This window comes from Glycine soja, chromosome 3 (assembly GCF_004193775.1).
Source record: "Glycine soja cultivar W05 chromosome 3, ASM419377v2, whole genome shotgun sequence".
NCBI lineage: Eukaryota > Viridiplantae > Streptophyta > Magnoliopsida > Fabales > Fabaceae > Glycine > Glycine soja.
The window spans coordinates 9548690-9565308 of record NC_041004.1 but is presented as its reverse complement, the minus strand read 5'-3'; the positions used below and the strand labels follow the sequence as shown (position 1 = coordinate 9565308).

General features: G+C 32.1%; 1 protein-coding gene across 1 annotated transcript; it reads right to left on the bottom strand.

Moving 5' to 3' along the window:
* Positions 1-13650: 13650 nt before the first annotated feature.
* On the bottom strand, positions 13651-16619 carry LOC114406148. Its single transcript, XM_028368744.1, has 3 exons — positions 16208-16619; positions 14830-15075; positions 13651-14243 (listed from the first exon to the last, which is right to left on the bottom strand). Exons 1-3 carry the CDS (start codon positions 16524-16526, stop codon positions 13915-13917), a joined length of 894 nt encoding a protein of 297 aa, XP_028224545.1. The 5' UTR covers positions 16527-16619; the 3' UTR covers positions 13651-13914.

Here is a 16619-nt window from a genome sequence, read left to right as displayed (position 1 = left end):
TTTAGATCTAAAGGTTCAGCACTAGAATATTATTAATGAAAAATGATAGAACCTAAAATCACCACAAAAACACGATTCAAGAGTAGATCTATAAAATTTGAACCATTGAAATGCAAGAACAAATGTAGATCTAAGATTTAATCGATTTATTTTTTTGAATATACTCTAAATAGCACCAAACCACAAGACAATGAAGGATATACATGGAGAATAAGATGAAGAACAAGGAATTAAGGTGAATTGACCGAACAAAAAGATAGAGGAAGCAAAAGAACATCACCTAGATGAAGATGCTCTTGATACCACATGATGTAGCTCCTTGAGGAGCCTATAGACCTTGGATCTTCTTCATCAATGGAGTCCTTTGCTTCTTGAAGTTCAATGGCAGTGGAATGGAGAAGGAAGAAAGATGATTGGAGATGTCACTTCAAGGAGAAGATGAGTCAAGCACAAGCTCACCACCATAGGAAGCCATGAATAAGAGCTTGAAGGAGGAGAAGATGAGAGGAGGGAGAAGGAGGGTGAAATTTTGTGCCTCAAATGAGGTTTGAACTTTGAAGTGTAATTCTCAAATGATCTAAGTTCAAAAAATGCACACACATGACCTCTATTTATAGCCTAAGTGTCACACAAAATTGGAGAGAAATTTGAATTTCTATTCAAATTTCACTTGAATTTGAAATTAAATTTGTGGAGCCAAAATTTCACTAATTATGATTAGTGAATTTTAGCTATGCTTCAGCTCACTAATCCAAGATCAAGTCCAAGATTTTCCACTAAGTGTTCTTAGGTGTCATGAGGCATGTAAAGCATGAAGAACATGCACAAAGTGTGACTATATGATGTGACAATGGGGTGTAGCAAGCAAATGCTCACCCCCCCTCTAAACTTTAATGGATTGAGCTTCTCCCAATTCAATTAAATTTATTTTCCAACACACATATCAAATATTCACTTAATGCACGTGAAATTACAAAACTACCCCTAATACAAAAACTAGTCTAGGTGCCCTAAAATACAAGGGCTGAAAAATCCTACATTTATAAGGTACCCTACCTACATTATGGAGCCCTAAATACAAGGCCCAAAAATTATGAAATCTTAATCTAATATGTACAAAGATAAGTGGGCTCATACTTAGTCCATGGCCCGAAATCTACCCTAAGGATCATGAGAATCTTAAGATCTTCTCTTGCATCTCTGACTCAATCTTCTTGGAATCTTCTATCCAATGCTTTTGGGGGATAGGATTGCATCAGTTATGCATGTCGTAAAAGAATTAAACAATAAATTATACATTAATTTTAATATCTAAAATATAATATTTTCAAAAGGATAAATTTTGAACTTTAAAATAGCAGTCAATGAATTATAACATTGTAGTATGATGCCTTCAAATAATGAGTAAAAGCAGGTCCACTATATAAAAGTTGATGTGAACAAAAAATACAGCTAAACATATCATGTTGATCAAGCTAGTACATGTATGAACAGTAATTAAAGAAATTGCAAGATAATGAATAATTTATGAAAAATTGTAAATGAAATTGTATTAACCAAAATTTGTTAAGAGATGCAATATTTAGTATGCACTATTATAAAACTGATTTTTCAATGACGTCAGATTTATGATGATTTTTCCAAAATTATCGTCATTTAAAATGTGATGATATTTTTGTAAATAATTGAATCTTTTATAATGAATGATTTATAAAGACCATTTTAAAAATCAAGTGTTCAAAGATGATTTTTATAAAACCGTCATAGAAGCCATCACTGGCGACGAACCAATCCACCACCACCACAATAAAGAAGCAAGGAAATATTCGACACAACCTAAGCAAATGCTCCCAACCACTAACACCCAATTCAACCAAACTTATAACATTTACATATAAGCTGAATTTCCTTCACCCGCACAACAAAACCTCATAAGGCCAGACTTCACATCCTGTGTCTGGATCCATTAATCCATGGGAACACACTCACAATTTCGGTTAAAAAAACACAATAAAGAAGCAAGGAAAAAAGAGTGAAGACAAACACTTAGGAAAAAAAATAAATAAAGCACAACGATGTATACATATATGATAGATAAAAATTAGGTTATATGGATATGAAAAGAGCGAGGGAATGATTGAAACCTGGAAAACTAAATCGACAATAGTGGTGCTAGTTTTGAGAAAGGTTAGGGCTTTGAGGCCCTTGTTTTGAAGCATTGCATTTCTTCGGCATAGATCAAAATTGAAGCCATCCTTGGGAGGAAGATCCAACGACGGAGACATAATGAATGGAGCCTGCAAATCAAGTGAACCTGTAAAATGAGAAGTTTGACGGTGGGATTGGAAAGAAAGAAAGGGAGCTCCAAAAACCTAGCTAGGGTTTTCAATAAAAACATATCGAGAATAGAGAAAGAGAAAGGTAGAGAAAAAAACAATAATAATTAGACATAGTTTTCTTCCACCTTCAAGATTAAACCTAGCTAGGGCTTCAACTTGCCCTCTTCACCAATCACCATACACGCTTCTGCGGCACGTGTCCTGTTTCTCGCGCATGAGCCACAGTCGCCTCAAATGCTTCTTTGGCGAAGGAGGCAGCCCAGCCGCGATGGAGAGGCAGCGCCGACAAGGGAGAATAAACAAGAGGAAGGAAAGGAAGAAGGTGTAGACGAAGATAAGGGAGGCTTTGAGGGCTTTAAGAAGCAGAAGAAACTCGACGAAGAGGCTACTTCAATGTGGAAAAGATTCACGAAGGGGTGCTGCGTGCGCGCGACGTTCAACAAGAAGCAAGAGGTCATGAGTGCGCGAGACTAGGGTTAGAAAAAGAAACGGTTCAGTATTGAGGGAGGGCACGAGACTAGTGCGAAAAGGAGAAGTTGGAACTGTTAGACAAGTGGCCTCAGTTATCTTAGGAAGGGGGGGTTGAATTAAGATACAAAGACTATTCCCCGATTAAAATTTCACACTCTCTTTTTGGATTAACAATGCACCCTTAACATGAATTACTCAAAAGACAATTCAAAATAAACTTCTTTAAAACAAAAGATTAATAGCAATAAATAAAAGAAGTTTAAGGGAAGAGAGAAATGCAAACTTGATTTATACTGGTTCGGCCACTTCCTGTGCCTACGTCCAGTCCTCAAGCAACCCACTTGAGATTTTTCACTCTCTTTGTAAAACTCCTTTTACAAAGTCTGAACCACACAGACACAACCCTTCCCCTGTGTTCAGGAATCCTTTACAACAAGAGACCCTCGATCTCTTAATCCCTTTTCAGAAGTAAGAAGAAGAGAAGAAGAAATCTCTCTTGAAAGAGATAGATTGTACAATGAAGATCAATCAAAATTCCTTATTGAATATGCAAGTGTTTGACCAAGGAATCTTTTTGAAAGGATAAGACATTTTAGTTCAGAAAAAACTCTCTACAAATTCGTGTTTCCAAGTCACATATAAATAGACCTTTGATGACCATTCATAAACCATTTCAATAGATGTGACTCTTGGAAATTATTTTATTAAAATCTCCTCTATAAATTGATTACAAGACTTGTGTAATTGATTACAGGCTTTAAAACGTTCAATAACTGCTGGTAATCGATTACCATCCATGTGTAATCGATTACACATTATAGATTTTGAATTCAAATTTCTAATAGCCGTTATAAATCATTTCAGTTGCTGGTAATCGATTACAATCTCTGGTAATCGATTACCAGAGAGTAAATCTCAATTTAAAATGATTTAGATAAAATTCTTTGGCCAAACCTTTTGCTTTTTCAATTTGGAAACTTCTTCCTAAGATTCTAGAGATCAACTTGATCATATATCTTGATTTTCTTGGATTCTTGGATTCTTGTCTTGAATAAACTTGAGAAGCACTTGATCCTTTGGCATCATCAAAACATCAAAATATCTTGCTTCTACAGGAACAACAGAGGGCGCGCTTATGTTTTCCAGAATTAAGACGGTTATTTTATAAAACCCGTTGTAAATTGAATTATAAATAACATTCTAAGGCGGTTTTATCAACCATCTTAGAATGTGTGTCGTAAAATGTTCTTATCCTTACAATAATTACAAAAATGCCACCGCACCACTTTCTAAGCCGGTTCCCTAACAACCGTCGTAGAAATGGTGTCGTAAAATGCTATTTTTGTAGTAGTGTTTATGCTTAACATGCAGTCCAGGGTGTGTATATATGTGTCTTAGAGTGAGAACTAAATTGCTTCCTGTCATGAAATGGTAAGAATGAAACTATTTCTTATCTAAAACTATGTCATCCAAATCAAACGAAATTGTGGTTAAAACTCAATGAAGAGGGAGACTTACACAGTGGAATCAGTCACTGTTCCATAAAGAACATCAAGTAAGACACCATTCCCCTGGATAAAACAAACAATATCAAGTGACAGGTGAATAGCATTCCTCTAAGGTTGAACATGGAGAAACTTATCCAAAAGTCCAGCCTGTTACAAGAAATACATGCGGTGACACAACTATTTCATGACAATATGTGAAACACACCATAACTTTTAATCATGTAGAAATTTTAGTATTACATGAAGCAAGTCACGAATGTATTTGATTGAGACATGTAATTCAACATGTGCAGGAAACATGTGGCTTTTCTTATGAAAAAATGGCATCCTGATCATATATGAAGACAATGTTATATGTATTATTCAATTAAAAGAATGATACATTAAAGGAGATAAAACAAAACATATTCTTTTAAAAAAATTCTTCACTCGTGATCTCTAAAAAAATAACAATATAAATATTCATCAAGTTTGTTCGTGTAAAAATCTAATAGATCTCTTTAAAAAATCATTGTCAAGAAAAAAAAAACTTTTTAAGTAACTGATTAGCAAGATTGATCTTTATCGTCTTAAAGATTATTCTTTGCATAGATTCACAAAAGGACTAAAGAGAAGTTACACAACTTACTAAAAAAAATAGTAATGTTAAAGACTGCTAATACCATAAATAAATTCATTAAATAATAAATTAAAAATAAAAAATAAATTCATTAATAAATAATTTTTGGTTTAAATATTATATAAACTTTCTTCTTCTCTACATTCTTCTTATTATTTTTCTTTGAGTTATATTATATTTAACCGTAACTACATTTTCACAAAAGGGCTAAAGAGAAGTTACACAACTTACTAAAATAAAAAATAAAATATTAATGTTAAAGACTGTCAATACCATAAATAAATTCATTAAATAAGAAATTAAAATTAAAAATGAATTCATTAATACTTAATTTTTGCTTTAAATATTATATAATTTTAAATAAATAACTATATATTAAATAATATTATTAATTTATTTTATTTATTCTTATTTAATAATAGATAATATTACAAACGTAAATAAATATACTTATTATAAATTGAGTAATTAAATAAAATAATTAAATAAAAATATATTTAGTGGTTTTTCATTAACGACCAATAGTGAAGACGATTACAAAAGACAGCTAGTTCTGGTTAAAAGGAAAAACCAAAGCTTTTGATTATTCATTCTCACAGTGGGCACCCGAGTTTGTCTGCTTCCTGAACCATGTTGATGCTGGGCTTTCTTATGTCTGTATTTGTCAAACTCTTATAAAATTTGCTTGGGGCATCCAAGCAATTTTTCAAAATGCCGAAAATACCTGATATTTTTTGTTATAAATTCAGCGCTATTTTTTTTTTGCAAAATTTTCTTTACTTAGTGTAACTTGTTTCCATTCAGGGCGGTTTAGTAGCATATTTATTCTCAAAGGTGGTATACGTGCCTTTGTTAGAAGTATATGACAATTTTTAGTTGGTCTTCATCGTCAGAGAAGGAGAGGTAAGCAAAGAAATGGTATGCACATACGGATCAACAATCCGTATGACCATACGGATCAACAATCCGTATGACCATACGGATTGCCAAGCCAATCCGTATGTGGCCCATATGTATCACCTGCGTTATTAATAGAACACTCAAACAAAATGAGCTAATAGACACATTATGTTATAAACAAATAGTATTGCTATATATAATATTAAAATTTTTAATTTATATTTAATGTATATGTAAATTTACATAATAAATTTTGTCATGATTATTTTTTATATAATCATTAATTTGTTTACATATATAAATTATAAATAAAAATGATAGGTTTAATAAGTATTTATAGATGTAAAAAAAATATCAAATTTATTTAATTATCAATTGTTATAAAAAAAAAAATCTAAATACATCATTCAATTAAATATCAAATTTGTTTAATTATCAAAATTTGTAAATAAATTAAATGAATAAAAAATTTCTAAAAAATGATTTAAAAAAATTAAAACATATGGATTAATAAATAAATTTTAAATCTTAAAATTTGGTTTCAATATTTTTTATATCAATAAATTTAATATGTTTTTAAATTTGATTTCAATCATTCTTTTAAACTAACAATCTTATCATATTTTAAATTTTAAATTTTGGTTTCAATATTTTTTATAACTATAAAATTAAATATATTTTTAAATTTAATTTCAATCATTACCTTAAATAACAATCTTATTATATTTTAAATTTTGGTTTCCATATTTTTTATAACTAACAAATTTAATATATTTTAAAATTTGATTTCAATCATTATCTTAAACTAACAATCTTATCATATTCTAAATTCTAAATTTTGGTTTCAATATTTTATAACTACAAAATCAAATATATTTTTAAATTTAATTTCAATCATTACCTTAAACTAACAATTTTATCATATTTTAAATTTTAGTTTCCATATTTCTTATAACTAGCAAATTTACTATATTTTTAAATTTGATTTCAATCATTATCTTAAACTAACAATCTTATCATATTTTAAATAAATTTTTTGTTTCAATATTTTTTATAACTACTAAATCAAATATATTTTTAAAATTGATTTCAATCATTATCTTAAACTAACAATCTTATCATATTTTAAATTTTGATTTCAATATTTTTTATAACAACTAAATCAAATATATTTTTAAATTTGATTTCATTCATTATCATAAGCTAAAAATCTTATCATATTTTAAATTTTAAATTTTGGTTTTATAATTTTTATAACTAACAGTTTATTGTATAATTAAAAATTATGTTTCAATATTTTATAACAAATTTTAATTATTAAAAAAATTTATTTAAATATTTATTGTAACTAAAAAATTTAAATTATTTTTAATTATGATTTCAATATTTTTTATAAGTAACAAATTTAATATCTTTTAAATATTTATTTCAATTTTTTTAAAAGTGAGACAAATATAATATAACAATATTAAAAATTAATTGTTTCACCAATCTAATCTTAATTTTAACAATCTAATCTAGTCTTAGTAATAACTAATCTATTTTTTATAAATAAAATCAATACTAAACATATAAATAAAAAAAATTATAAAATTTTACTAACATTACTGTCATATCCTAATTTCATCCGGGGATCATTATTTGTTGGCATGCGACCTTCGCTTGACCGCCTCAAAATGTTTAACACCCATCGTTATGTAATTCGTAAAGTCTTGCAACATTTTGGAAGTCAAAAAGAGCATTGTTGTGTAATCTGTAAAGTTTTGCAATATTCCGAAAAGAAAAACTAGCATCGTTGCGTAATTCGTTAAGTTCCGCAACGTTTTGGAAAGAAATCAATAAAAAAACACCAAGAGGGGGTGTACTTAGTGAAAATGGGGGTGAACTTATCAAGATCCTCCACGTTTTGTTGAAAAATGGTTTCCGGGGCTTCCGTAATGCTTCTGTAAAAACTTCTGAAAACCTTGGGTAAACATATTTCACTTGATATTGGTGAAAGGGAAGAGGAAAAAGAAGAAAATCAAGTCATATATGCTTCCGGGGCTTCCATAATACTTCCGTAAAATTTCCGAAGACCTTGGGTAAGCATATTTCACTTGATATTGGTGAAAGGGAAGAGGTAAAAGAAGAAAATAAAGTCCTATATGCTTCCGTAAGGCTTTTGTAACTTTTCTGCAAATTACAAAAAAAGGGAGGTAAACTTATCAAGATGGGGATGTAAATAGAAATTTTTCTGAACATTTTTTAACCTGTGTTTGGGTTACTTAAGGAGGAAGCAAGGCGAGTCCAACTCGCCTAGGCGAGCTGGACAACAACCTCCTCCCCCTTTTCCTATAAATAGGTGAAGAGAGGCTGTTCCAAAGGGTCCCTAACCCCCTTGGCTATGCATTTAAGCTATTTTGGGTGAAAAAATTATTTCCGTGAAGAAAATCCTAGCTGAGGTGCTTCCGTAACGCTTCCGAGATGTTTCCGTGAGCAAATTCGGGAAGGTTTTCCGCCATTCTTCATCCGTTCTTCGGTTGTTCTTCGTTCTTTAACCGGTAAGTTTTCGAATCCAAGACTTTCAATTCATTTCTTGTTTTGTTGGCTTTCATGTTTATTTCATCCACTTTCGGTTTTCTTTTCTTTCATTTTTAACGACCTTTAACAGATCTTTTAAGTCGTTATCCCGCCTAATAAATGATAAAATAAATTTCAATCGATCATTTGCATTGTAATCTCATTTAATCACTATTAAAGCAGAATCTAACCGATCGTTCACACTGTAACCACGGTTAAACTAAAAAAAGGTAAAATAATAATAAAATAATCAAAATATCTTTAAAAAAAATAATAAAAAATAATCAAAATATCTTTGAATAAAATAAAAAAAAATCAATCGGACGTTTTTCTTTGGAAGTTTCCTTGAATGAATTGACTAATAACCAAAGTGAAACTAAGGCTAAAATCAACTCACAAATCAAGCTTTGTCCGCAAAAAATCACTAAAAACCGTTTTAAGGTCCAATGCCTTAAACAGTCCTCTTTGCTTTTATCGGTTAACATGAACCGTTCAAAAGCATAAAATCAACATGTAACTTTACCGCTTTTCCAAGAACTAAGTACGTCTAATTTCCTCATCACAATTGAGGATACGTAAGAGCAAAAGTCCCGCTTTTGTCGACCACCCCATGAGATCGTTAATGGTCCAACGCCTTAACATTTCTCTCCTTTCAAAAACCAAGAGATTATTAATGGTCCAATGCCTTAACGTTTCTCTCCTTTCAAAAATAAGAGATCGTTAATGGTCCAACGCCTTAACATTTCTCTCCTTTAAAAAACAAAGAGATCATTAATGGTCCAACACCTTAACGTTTCTCTCCTTTCAAAAGAATCAAAATATCGTTTAAATGGTCCAACGCCTTAAACAGCTTTTGTGCGGTTAAAATCGATCTTGCGGAAAAAGATCAAAACAACTTAACCAACGTTTAGTTCTCAAAGAACTAAGTAGGTCTGATTTCCTCATCGCAATTGAGGATAGGTAGGAGTGAGGGAAATACCCTTGTTGACCACAAAAAGATAAAAAAATACAAAAGGTATAAAAAGACATAAAAACGTAAAAATGGGAAAATAAAACAAATCGAAGACATGATATTGCACACTTGGTTAAAGGTTGTCGTCCCTTGTGACAGACGCGTGGGGTACTAATACCTTCCCCATGCGTAAAAACAACTCCCGAACCTTTCACACTTAAAGTTCGTAGACCACACATTTCTGATTTTCTGATGTTTTCCTCGAATAAACGTTGGTAGCGACTCCGCGCATTTTCCTTTCTTGGAAGGCGCACCCATGAGCCCGGCGTCGCCCTCCCACGAAAGGGTAGGTTGCGACAATTACAAAACAACATTACACTACGAAACAATTTAAATAATAATTGACAAAAAAAAATTAAAAAAAAATTTAGAAGAAGAAAAATTGAAAAAAATATTCAACAACAAAATAAAACTCATACGGATCAACAATCTGTATTGGTTATACAGTATGGTTCATACAGATTGTCAATTCGTATGGTTCATACGGATTGTCAATCCGTATGAACCCATACGAATTATTGATCCATATGAACCATAATCCATATGGGATTTCTCCAGAAAAATGTCATTTTTTTGTTGGAGATGAAGAATAAGAACAGTGGTGACGTGATCCTGACTAGGAGCGGATCGCTTGATATAGGCTGCAGAGTTTTTTTGGATGATGCCACTTCCAGTGAAGGAACATAAGTTAGGGTAGACGCCACAAGGATTACCTTGATAAGTCTGAGATTGGTTCAACAAGGAACCCAGAGAGAAGCTCTCACCAAATTTTATGAAAATGCCAAAAGTTTTTTTTTTTTATTGAAAACAAAAACCAATACTTATAGTGTATTTGAACAAAAAGATAAAATAGACATGGGTCTTCTAAATAGTTTGGGCCAAAATAAAAATTATAACTAAAAAGAATATTTAACTTGGGCCTTCAACAACAATTAATAGTCTTGATAGTGTCTCTGCCTCTGCGCCTGCATCCTTCTCCACTCGGGGGCTTTGTCCTTCTCCACTTGGGCCTTTAGCCTGTATTTGGTCAGTTTCAGGATTCTCATCATTCCCTCCTTCTTGGAAAACATTTGCCCTCAAATGTCCTGGATCATCACCGGGTTCAAGTACCACTTCCTTCCTTTTCTTGTTGGCTTGTTTGGCATAACTTTCATTCTTCTTTGCAATTTGCACCTTCACTTGGTCATACAATCTTTTCACATACTCAACTTTGGCCTGTGCATCCTTATGCTGAGTCTCTTGGGGCTTGCTGTTGTAAGTTGGCCTGTTAGGCAATGAAGCTTTTGGAAGGAGATCAACTTGATGTTCTATGCTTTTTGAAGGTGACAGTCCATGAAGAATCTCCTTGGGAAAGACATCTTTAAATTCCTGCAATAAGGGTTGAACACTAGGAGAAACATAAATAGTTAACTGATTAAAATTATCACTCTCTCTCTCTTGTGTATCACTCCATCTCTCAAGTGTATCACTCTTCCTTTTTTTATTCCTCTGTGGTGCCTCACTATTGTCTCTCTCTTGTTCTCTCTTTTCTATCCTTCTGATTTGGTCATCACACACTTCTCTGAGGGATAGAGGTTTATGAATAATTTTCTGGTCATGGTGCTGGAAAGAAATCTTGTTGGTGAAGCCATCATGCACTGCTTTGGTGTCCTCTTCTATGTTGGCCCTCACTAGTGCCATCTCCATCTCCTTGTCCTCAACAATCAAACTTCCCTAGGATAACCTCTGGAGTTTCTGTCGCATGGTTCTACTGTAGCTAGTTGGAACATACCTCTTTCGCATAACCCTTCTCATCTCAGTCCATGTATCTATCTCCCGCCCTTCTTCTCTCTTCATCTCTCTTTGATTTTTCTTCCACCAAACAAGGGCATAGTCTGAGAATGTAGCTGCTGCTAACTTCACCTTCTTCTCTTCCGGATAATCATTGTAGGAGAATGCATGCTGAATCTTCATCTCCCAGGTAAGGTAGGTGTCTGGGTCACTCCTGCCTTTAAAAGAGGATACATTGAGTTTTACTCCCTCAATTCTATCTTGCCCCTCTATTCGGTTCAATCCATCATTGACCCTTCAGTTGCCACCATAAGGTCTCCTAGCATTTGGATTCATTTGGTGCTCTAGTCCTTCTATTCGCTTGTAGAGCTCTTCATTGTTACGTTTCAACAAACGTTGCATTTGTGTAGTCATCGCGCCCAGTAATAAGCGCTGAAATCCATCCAGTTGATGATATACACCACCAATGTCACCAGCTCCTACCATGATTAAGGAACAAAGAATTTTGCAGTAAATTAAAAAAAAGATTCAGGACCTCACCACACTCTACTCACATGTTTCTCTCTTTGATGGTAGTTCACTCATGTTTGATGCTCTCAATATAGGCTTTTGTGTAATGTATTCCCTCTTGCCTTTTACCACTCGTGTTCCCTCTTAAATTCCTGGATGGACCAAATTAGACACACAAGGTAATATAAAATAAAAGGAAAGACAATATAATTATCACAGACTAAGTAACATATTTGATTTGGGATAACAACTTGGACTTGATTTGGATAACATATTGGATTTGATTTGGATAAAAGATTAGATTTGATTTGGATAATATATTAGATTTGATTTGGATAACATATTAGATTGGATTTGGATAACAAATTAGATTTAATTTGGATAACAGATATAATAACAGATAGGATAACAGATATGACCAGTAAACTTCAAATGCTCGTAACTTTTGCTACGGTTGTCTGTTTGAGGCCCACTATATATCAAAACGCTTAGAATTCAAAGGAGAATCCAGATAAGGGGATTTGGTACATGATTTTCTGTAAAAAAAAAAAAAAAGCCTCTAACTGCCTCAATTTCATGTTCAAAGATCAAACACCCACTTTCTTTCTTTCTTTCTTTCTTTTTTTTTTAATTTCTGCAACTTTTGTTTTACTTGAAACAAAACTCAAACAATTTTTTTTTTTGACACAAAGTTTGAAAGACACAAGAAACAAGAACAAGAACAAAAAATGTGACAAGAACAAGAACAAGAACAAGAACGAAACAAAGACACAAACAAGAATGCAACAAGACGTAAACATGAAAACAAATAACAGAGCACTGACAAAACACGAACCTGGACAAATTACAAAGAAAAATAATAGGATAGGATAGAACCTGTATCAAGAGCCAAAGCTCTGATACCAGATGATATGAACCTGACTAGGAGCAGATCGTTTGATACAAGCTATGGAGTTTTGGATGACGTCACTTCCAGTAAAGGAAGATAAGTTATGGTAGACGCCACTTCCGGTGAAGAAAGATAAGTCAGGGTAGACGCCACAAGGATTTCCTTGATAAGTCTAAGATTGGTTCAACAAGGAACCTAGAGAGAAGCTCTCACCAAATTTTATGAAAATGCCAAAAGTTTTTTTTTTATTGAAAACAAAAACCAATACTTATAGTGTATCTGAACAAAAAGATAAAATAGACATGGGCCTTCTAAACAGTTTGGGCCAAAATAAAAATTATAACTAAAAAATATATTTAACTTGGGCCTTCAAATTAGTTTGGGCCTTCAGCAACAATTAATAGTTTTGATAGTGTCTCTGCCTCTGGGCCTTCATCCTTTTTCACTTGGGCCTTCATCCTTCTCCACTCGGGGGCTTTGTCCTTCTCCACTTGGGCCTTCGTCCTTCTTCACTTGGGCCTTTAGCCTGTATTTGGCCAGTTTCAAGATTCTTATCAAGTGGCGTGGGATCTATTCTGGTTCATGGTTAATACACAAATGTATAACTCCCTAGAAATTTAATTGCACTTTTATTCATCACTGTAGGAATTGGGTTCAACATCATGCAACTAGCAAGACAAAGCAGCAACGAACACCAAGCAGCAACCAGCAACCAGCAACCAACACCCAGCAGCAACGAAGAAGATGAAGCAACAACAGCGTGCGACAGAGGAAGCAACAATGTGCATAAGAAGAAGAAAAAAAATCAAAGAAGAAAGAAGAAACAGAGGAACAATGGTAAGAAGAGGAAAAAGACGAAGCAGAAGAGAAAGAGGACGAAACATAAGTAAAGTGGCACATAAGAGAAAGAGAGTGACTCCTACGGATGAGTCACTATTCCTTTATATATTAAAATGACTCAAGAGTAATTTAGTCATTTCACTAAGGATGTTGAGTGTCCCAGCAAAAATGGTGGATACCCAAAGTAACACCCAACTCTTATTCGTAAAAAAAAATATTAAATTTTTAAAAAATTAGTTAAAAGTCATAAGTTTTTATAAAATATTAAACAAAAATATTATATTTTCGTCTTGGGTCCATAAAAAGTCGAGATCCAATCTGGGTGTACATATCAAATTTTTATGACAACTACTAAAATCTACGTTTTCCATCCTAAATATTTTCATGTAATGATGCAATACTTCTCAACAAACATTAATTCATGGAAAGAGGGGATTAAAAAGAATCTCAAACTAATACAAAATAACACGGGGAAGATACTTAGTTATGGATTATGATCATTGATCAGACTTCAATTTGGGAGGTGTAGGGATTTTAAATACTGAGTAAAGTGATGCTTGGGACTGAGAAATCAGTTTCTCTCCCATGTCTTGAAGAATCTCTCCGTAATGTAACAACATGGCTCCGTTTTGAGCCATATGCTTAGCCCTTTCTACTTCATCATGATTGGTTAAACTTGGATTTACCCTCTTGATCTTAAGAACATACTCTCCATCGCCCACAATCTCAAGGTCAACGTTGACTGCAAGATCACCATCTAACAATTGTTCTTCCCCTGGCTCTTTGGGAAGTTTATAAGATGATTTTTGTGCATTCATACTCTCACCTACACAACATATGCTAAGCAATCAACAAAGTAAATTATATTATTTATACATATATTTTTCATCATACCATTTTACACTTTCTTTTGGCCTTTATACTCACGCTTCTTTTCTATGTTTTTTAAATCATTTAATTATAAAACAAGCAATACAAAAATATTTGAGAAAAAATGTTTTATTTTGTTTTTAGTTTCTACAATTATAACTAGTTTTGATTTTAATATAATCCCCTCAGATTTTTTATGTTGATTTTAATTCTTATAATTTCGTAAAAATATTTGAAATGGTCCCTATTATTACTTGTTGATATCATATGCATCTAAACATGTTACATTAGATATCATCTCAAAATAATTTATATGACGTCCAAATACATATTATATATCATCTCTATATGATAATATAAAATATTTTAAAAAAATTATGAAGACTAAAACTAACATTTTATTTATTGAAGAATTAAAATCAAAATGAATCATATTTAGGGGAAAAAAAACGAACTGAGATCATATTTAGTCCTAAAATAAAGACACCAACCATGTCCATGAAATTTGCATGCTAACAAAATATTCAAGAATCAAAGATTACCCTCGTGCTTAATTTGTGTTTTGCTGTCAGGTTCGACAGAATAGCGGTCTGGACGTGCTTCCTGATTATGCCCTGTTTGAGTTGAATCAGTGCCAAAAAGTGCGTTGCTGAATAGGTTATCCAAATACTCTTTGATCGCGTCTTCCCCTTGTTCTTCTATATGGCTTGGAATTGCCAGCTTATGTTCTACCCCAGGCTCTTTGGGCGCTGTATAAGCTGATTTATCTGCATCCACATTCTTCTCACCTACGTTCAAACAACATAATTAAACAAAGCAATTAAACATTTAAAAGTAAATACACACATCTTTATAATACCATTTTATAGATAATTTTTTCTCTTATTGTATCTTTCAGTTATTTCACATCTTATTTTCACACTCTCGTTTCTTTCTTTTCTACATCTTTTAATAAAGAAAGTTAGATTTTAATTTTCTTATTTTATCAATGTAAATTAAAAATTATTGCAGAGTTAAGTAACAAATAATTAATTAACACACAATTTTGAAAATAATGATTACAACAATCAATAACTCAATCTTTGGTTTGATTATGGTGTAAATAAATTTTACGTTCATGGTATATTCTAATTAAATTTAAGAGATATGAGATACACACAATAATTTATATAACATATTTGTTGTGTTTATTTCTCTCCTCCATGGTATCATTTATTACATCTCTCTTTATATTTCTCTTTATTTAAAATAATAGCAAATTTGTATTTTTCTGTATTTTACATTATTGTATATTTAAAATTTTAAATTATTTTATTTTATTTTATCTTTTATATAACAATAAAAAAATGACTAAAACAATAACTCTTACATGCCACAGGTGCAACAATTGGTTTGTTTTACAAGCATCATTTTTCTAAATTTAAAAAATTATATAAAGAGTAAATAATACATGAATTGTGCACGTGGTAATCATCTTTTCAAAATTAGATAAATGTAAGGTAATTTTTACATTATCATCATTAATATAATATTTTATATATATATTTTAAAAGTATTGATACACATATAATAATTTATACATTATATTTTATATTTATCTTTCTCCTTTCTCCTATCATTTATTATATATTAAATTTAAATTTATCTTATTTTTTTCTCTTTTTTTACTCTTAGTTAGATATTTTATTGTATAAGTAATTTCTCTTTTTTTAGGAAGATTTTATCATTCAATTATAATCAGTCATATATAATAAATACCTTAAAAATTATATCTAGCATGATTTTTCAATGGATCAATAATAATTGCACGTAGACATTAAACTCAAACAAATTAAAACTAAGTTAGAAATAAAATTAACATCTCTTAAAAAATTTAGGCAAAGTTAACAAAAAAAAATCGAGAATTACATATTTACGCACCCTTGTCCTCAATTTGTGTTTCCTTATTCTGCCCTGTTTCAATTGAACCACCGCCAAAGAGCGCGTTGCTGAAAACGGTATCCAAATACTCTTTGATCGCGTCTTGCCCTTCTTTTTCAATTTGGGTCGGAATCTTCAACTCCTGAGAACACTTGGGTTCGCAGTCACCAACCACGTTCAGCCCCTCCACCGTGGAACTTGCACAATCCAACTCGCAGTGCTCAATTTTGTTCAACGATGTGGCGCACGCGAAAGCAACGCACATGAGCGACACGAAGAGGGAGATCGGAGATGAGGGTGGAAGCGTTGACCGCGTCATGTTGGTGAAGAGATGCTGTTGATGTTAGATTATGGGTTAGGCAGGGGAAGAATGGTGGTATTTATTTGTGGTTTTAAAAATGGAGAGGTTGTG

Coding starts and splice junctions, on each gene's coding strand:
- LOC114406148 (XM_028368744.1), bottom strand. CDS start 16,526: ATGACGCGGTCAACGCTTCCACCCTCATCTCCGATCTCCCTCTTCGTG. Junction 15,076..16,207: donor AACACAAATTGAGGACAAGG/GTGCGTAAATAT, acceptor GTTTGAACGTAG/GTGAGAAGAATGTGGATGCA. Junction 14,244..14,829: donor AACACAAATTAAGCACGAGG/GTAATCTTTGAT, acceptor TATGTTGTGTAG/GTGAGAGTATGAATGCACAA.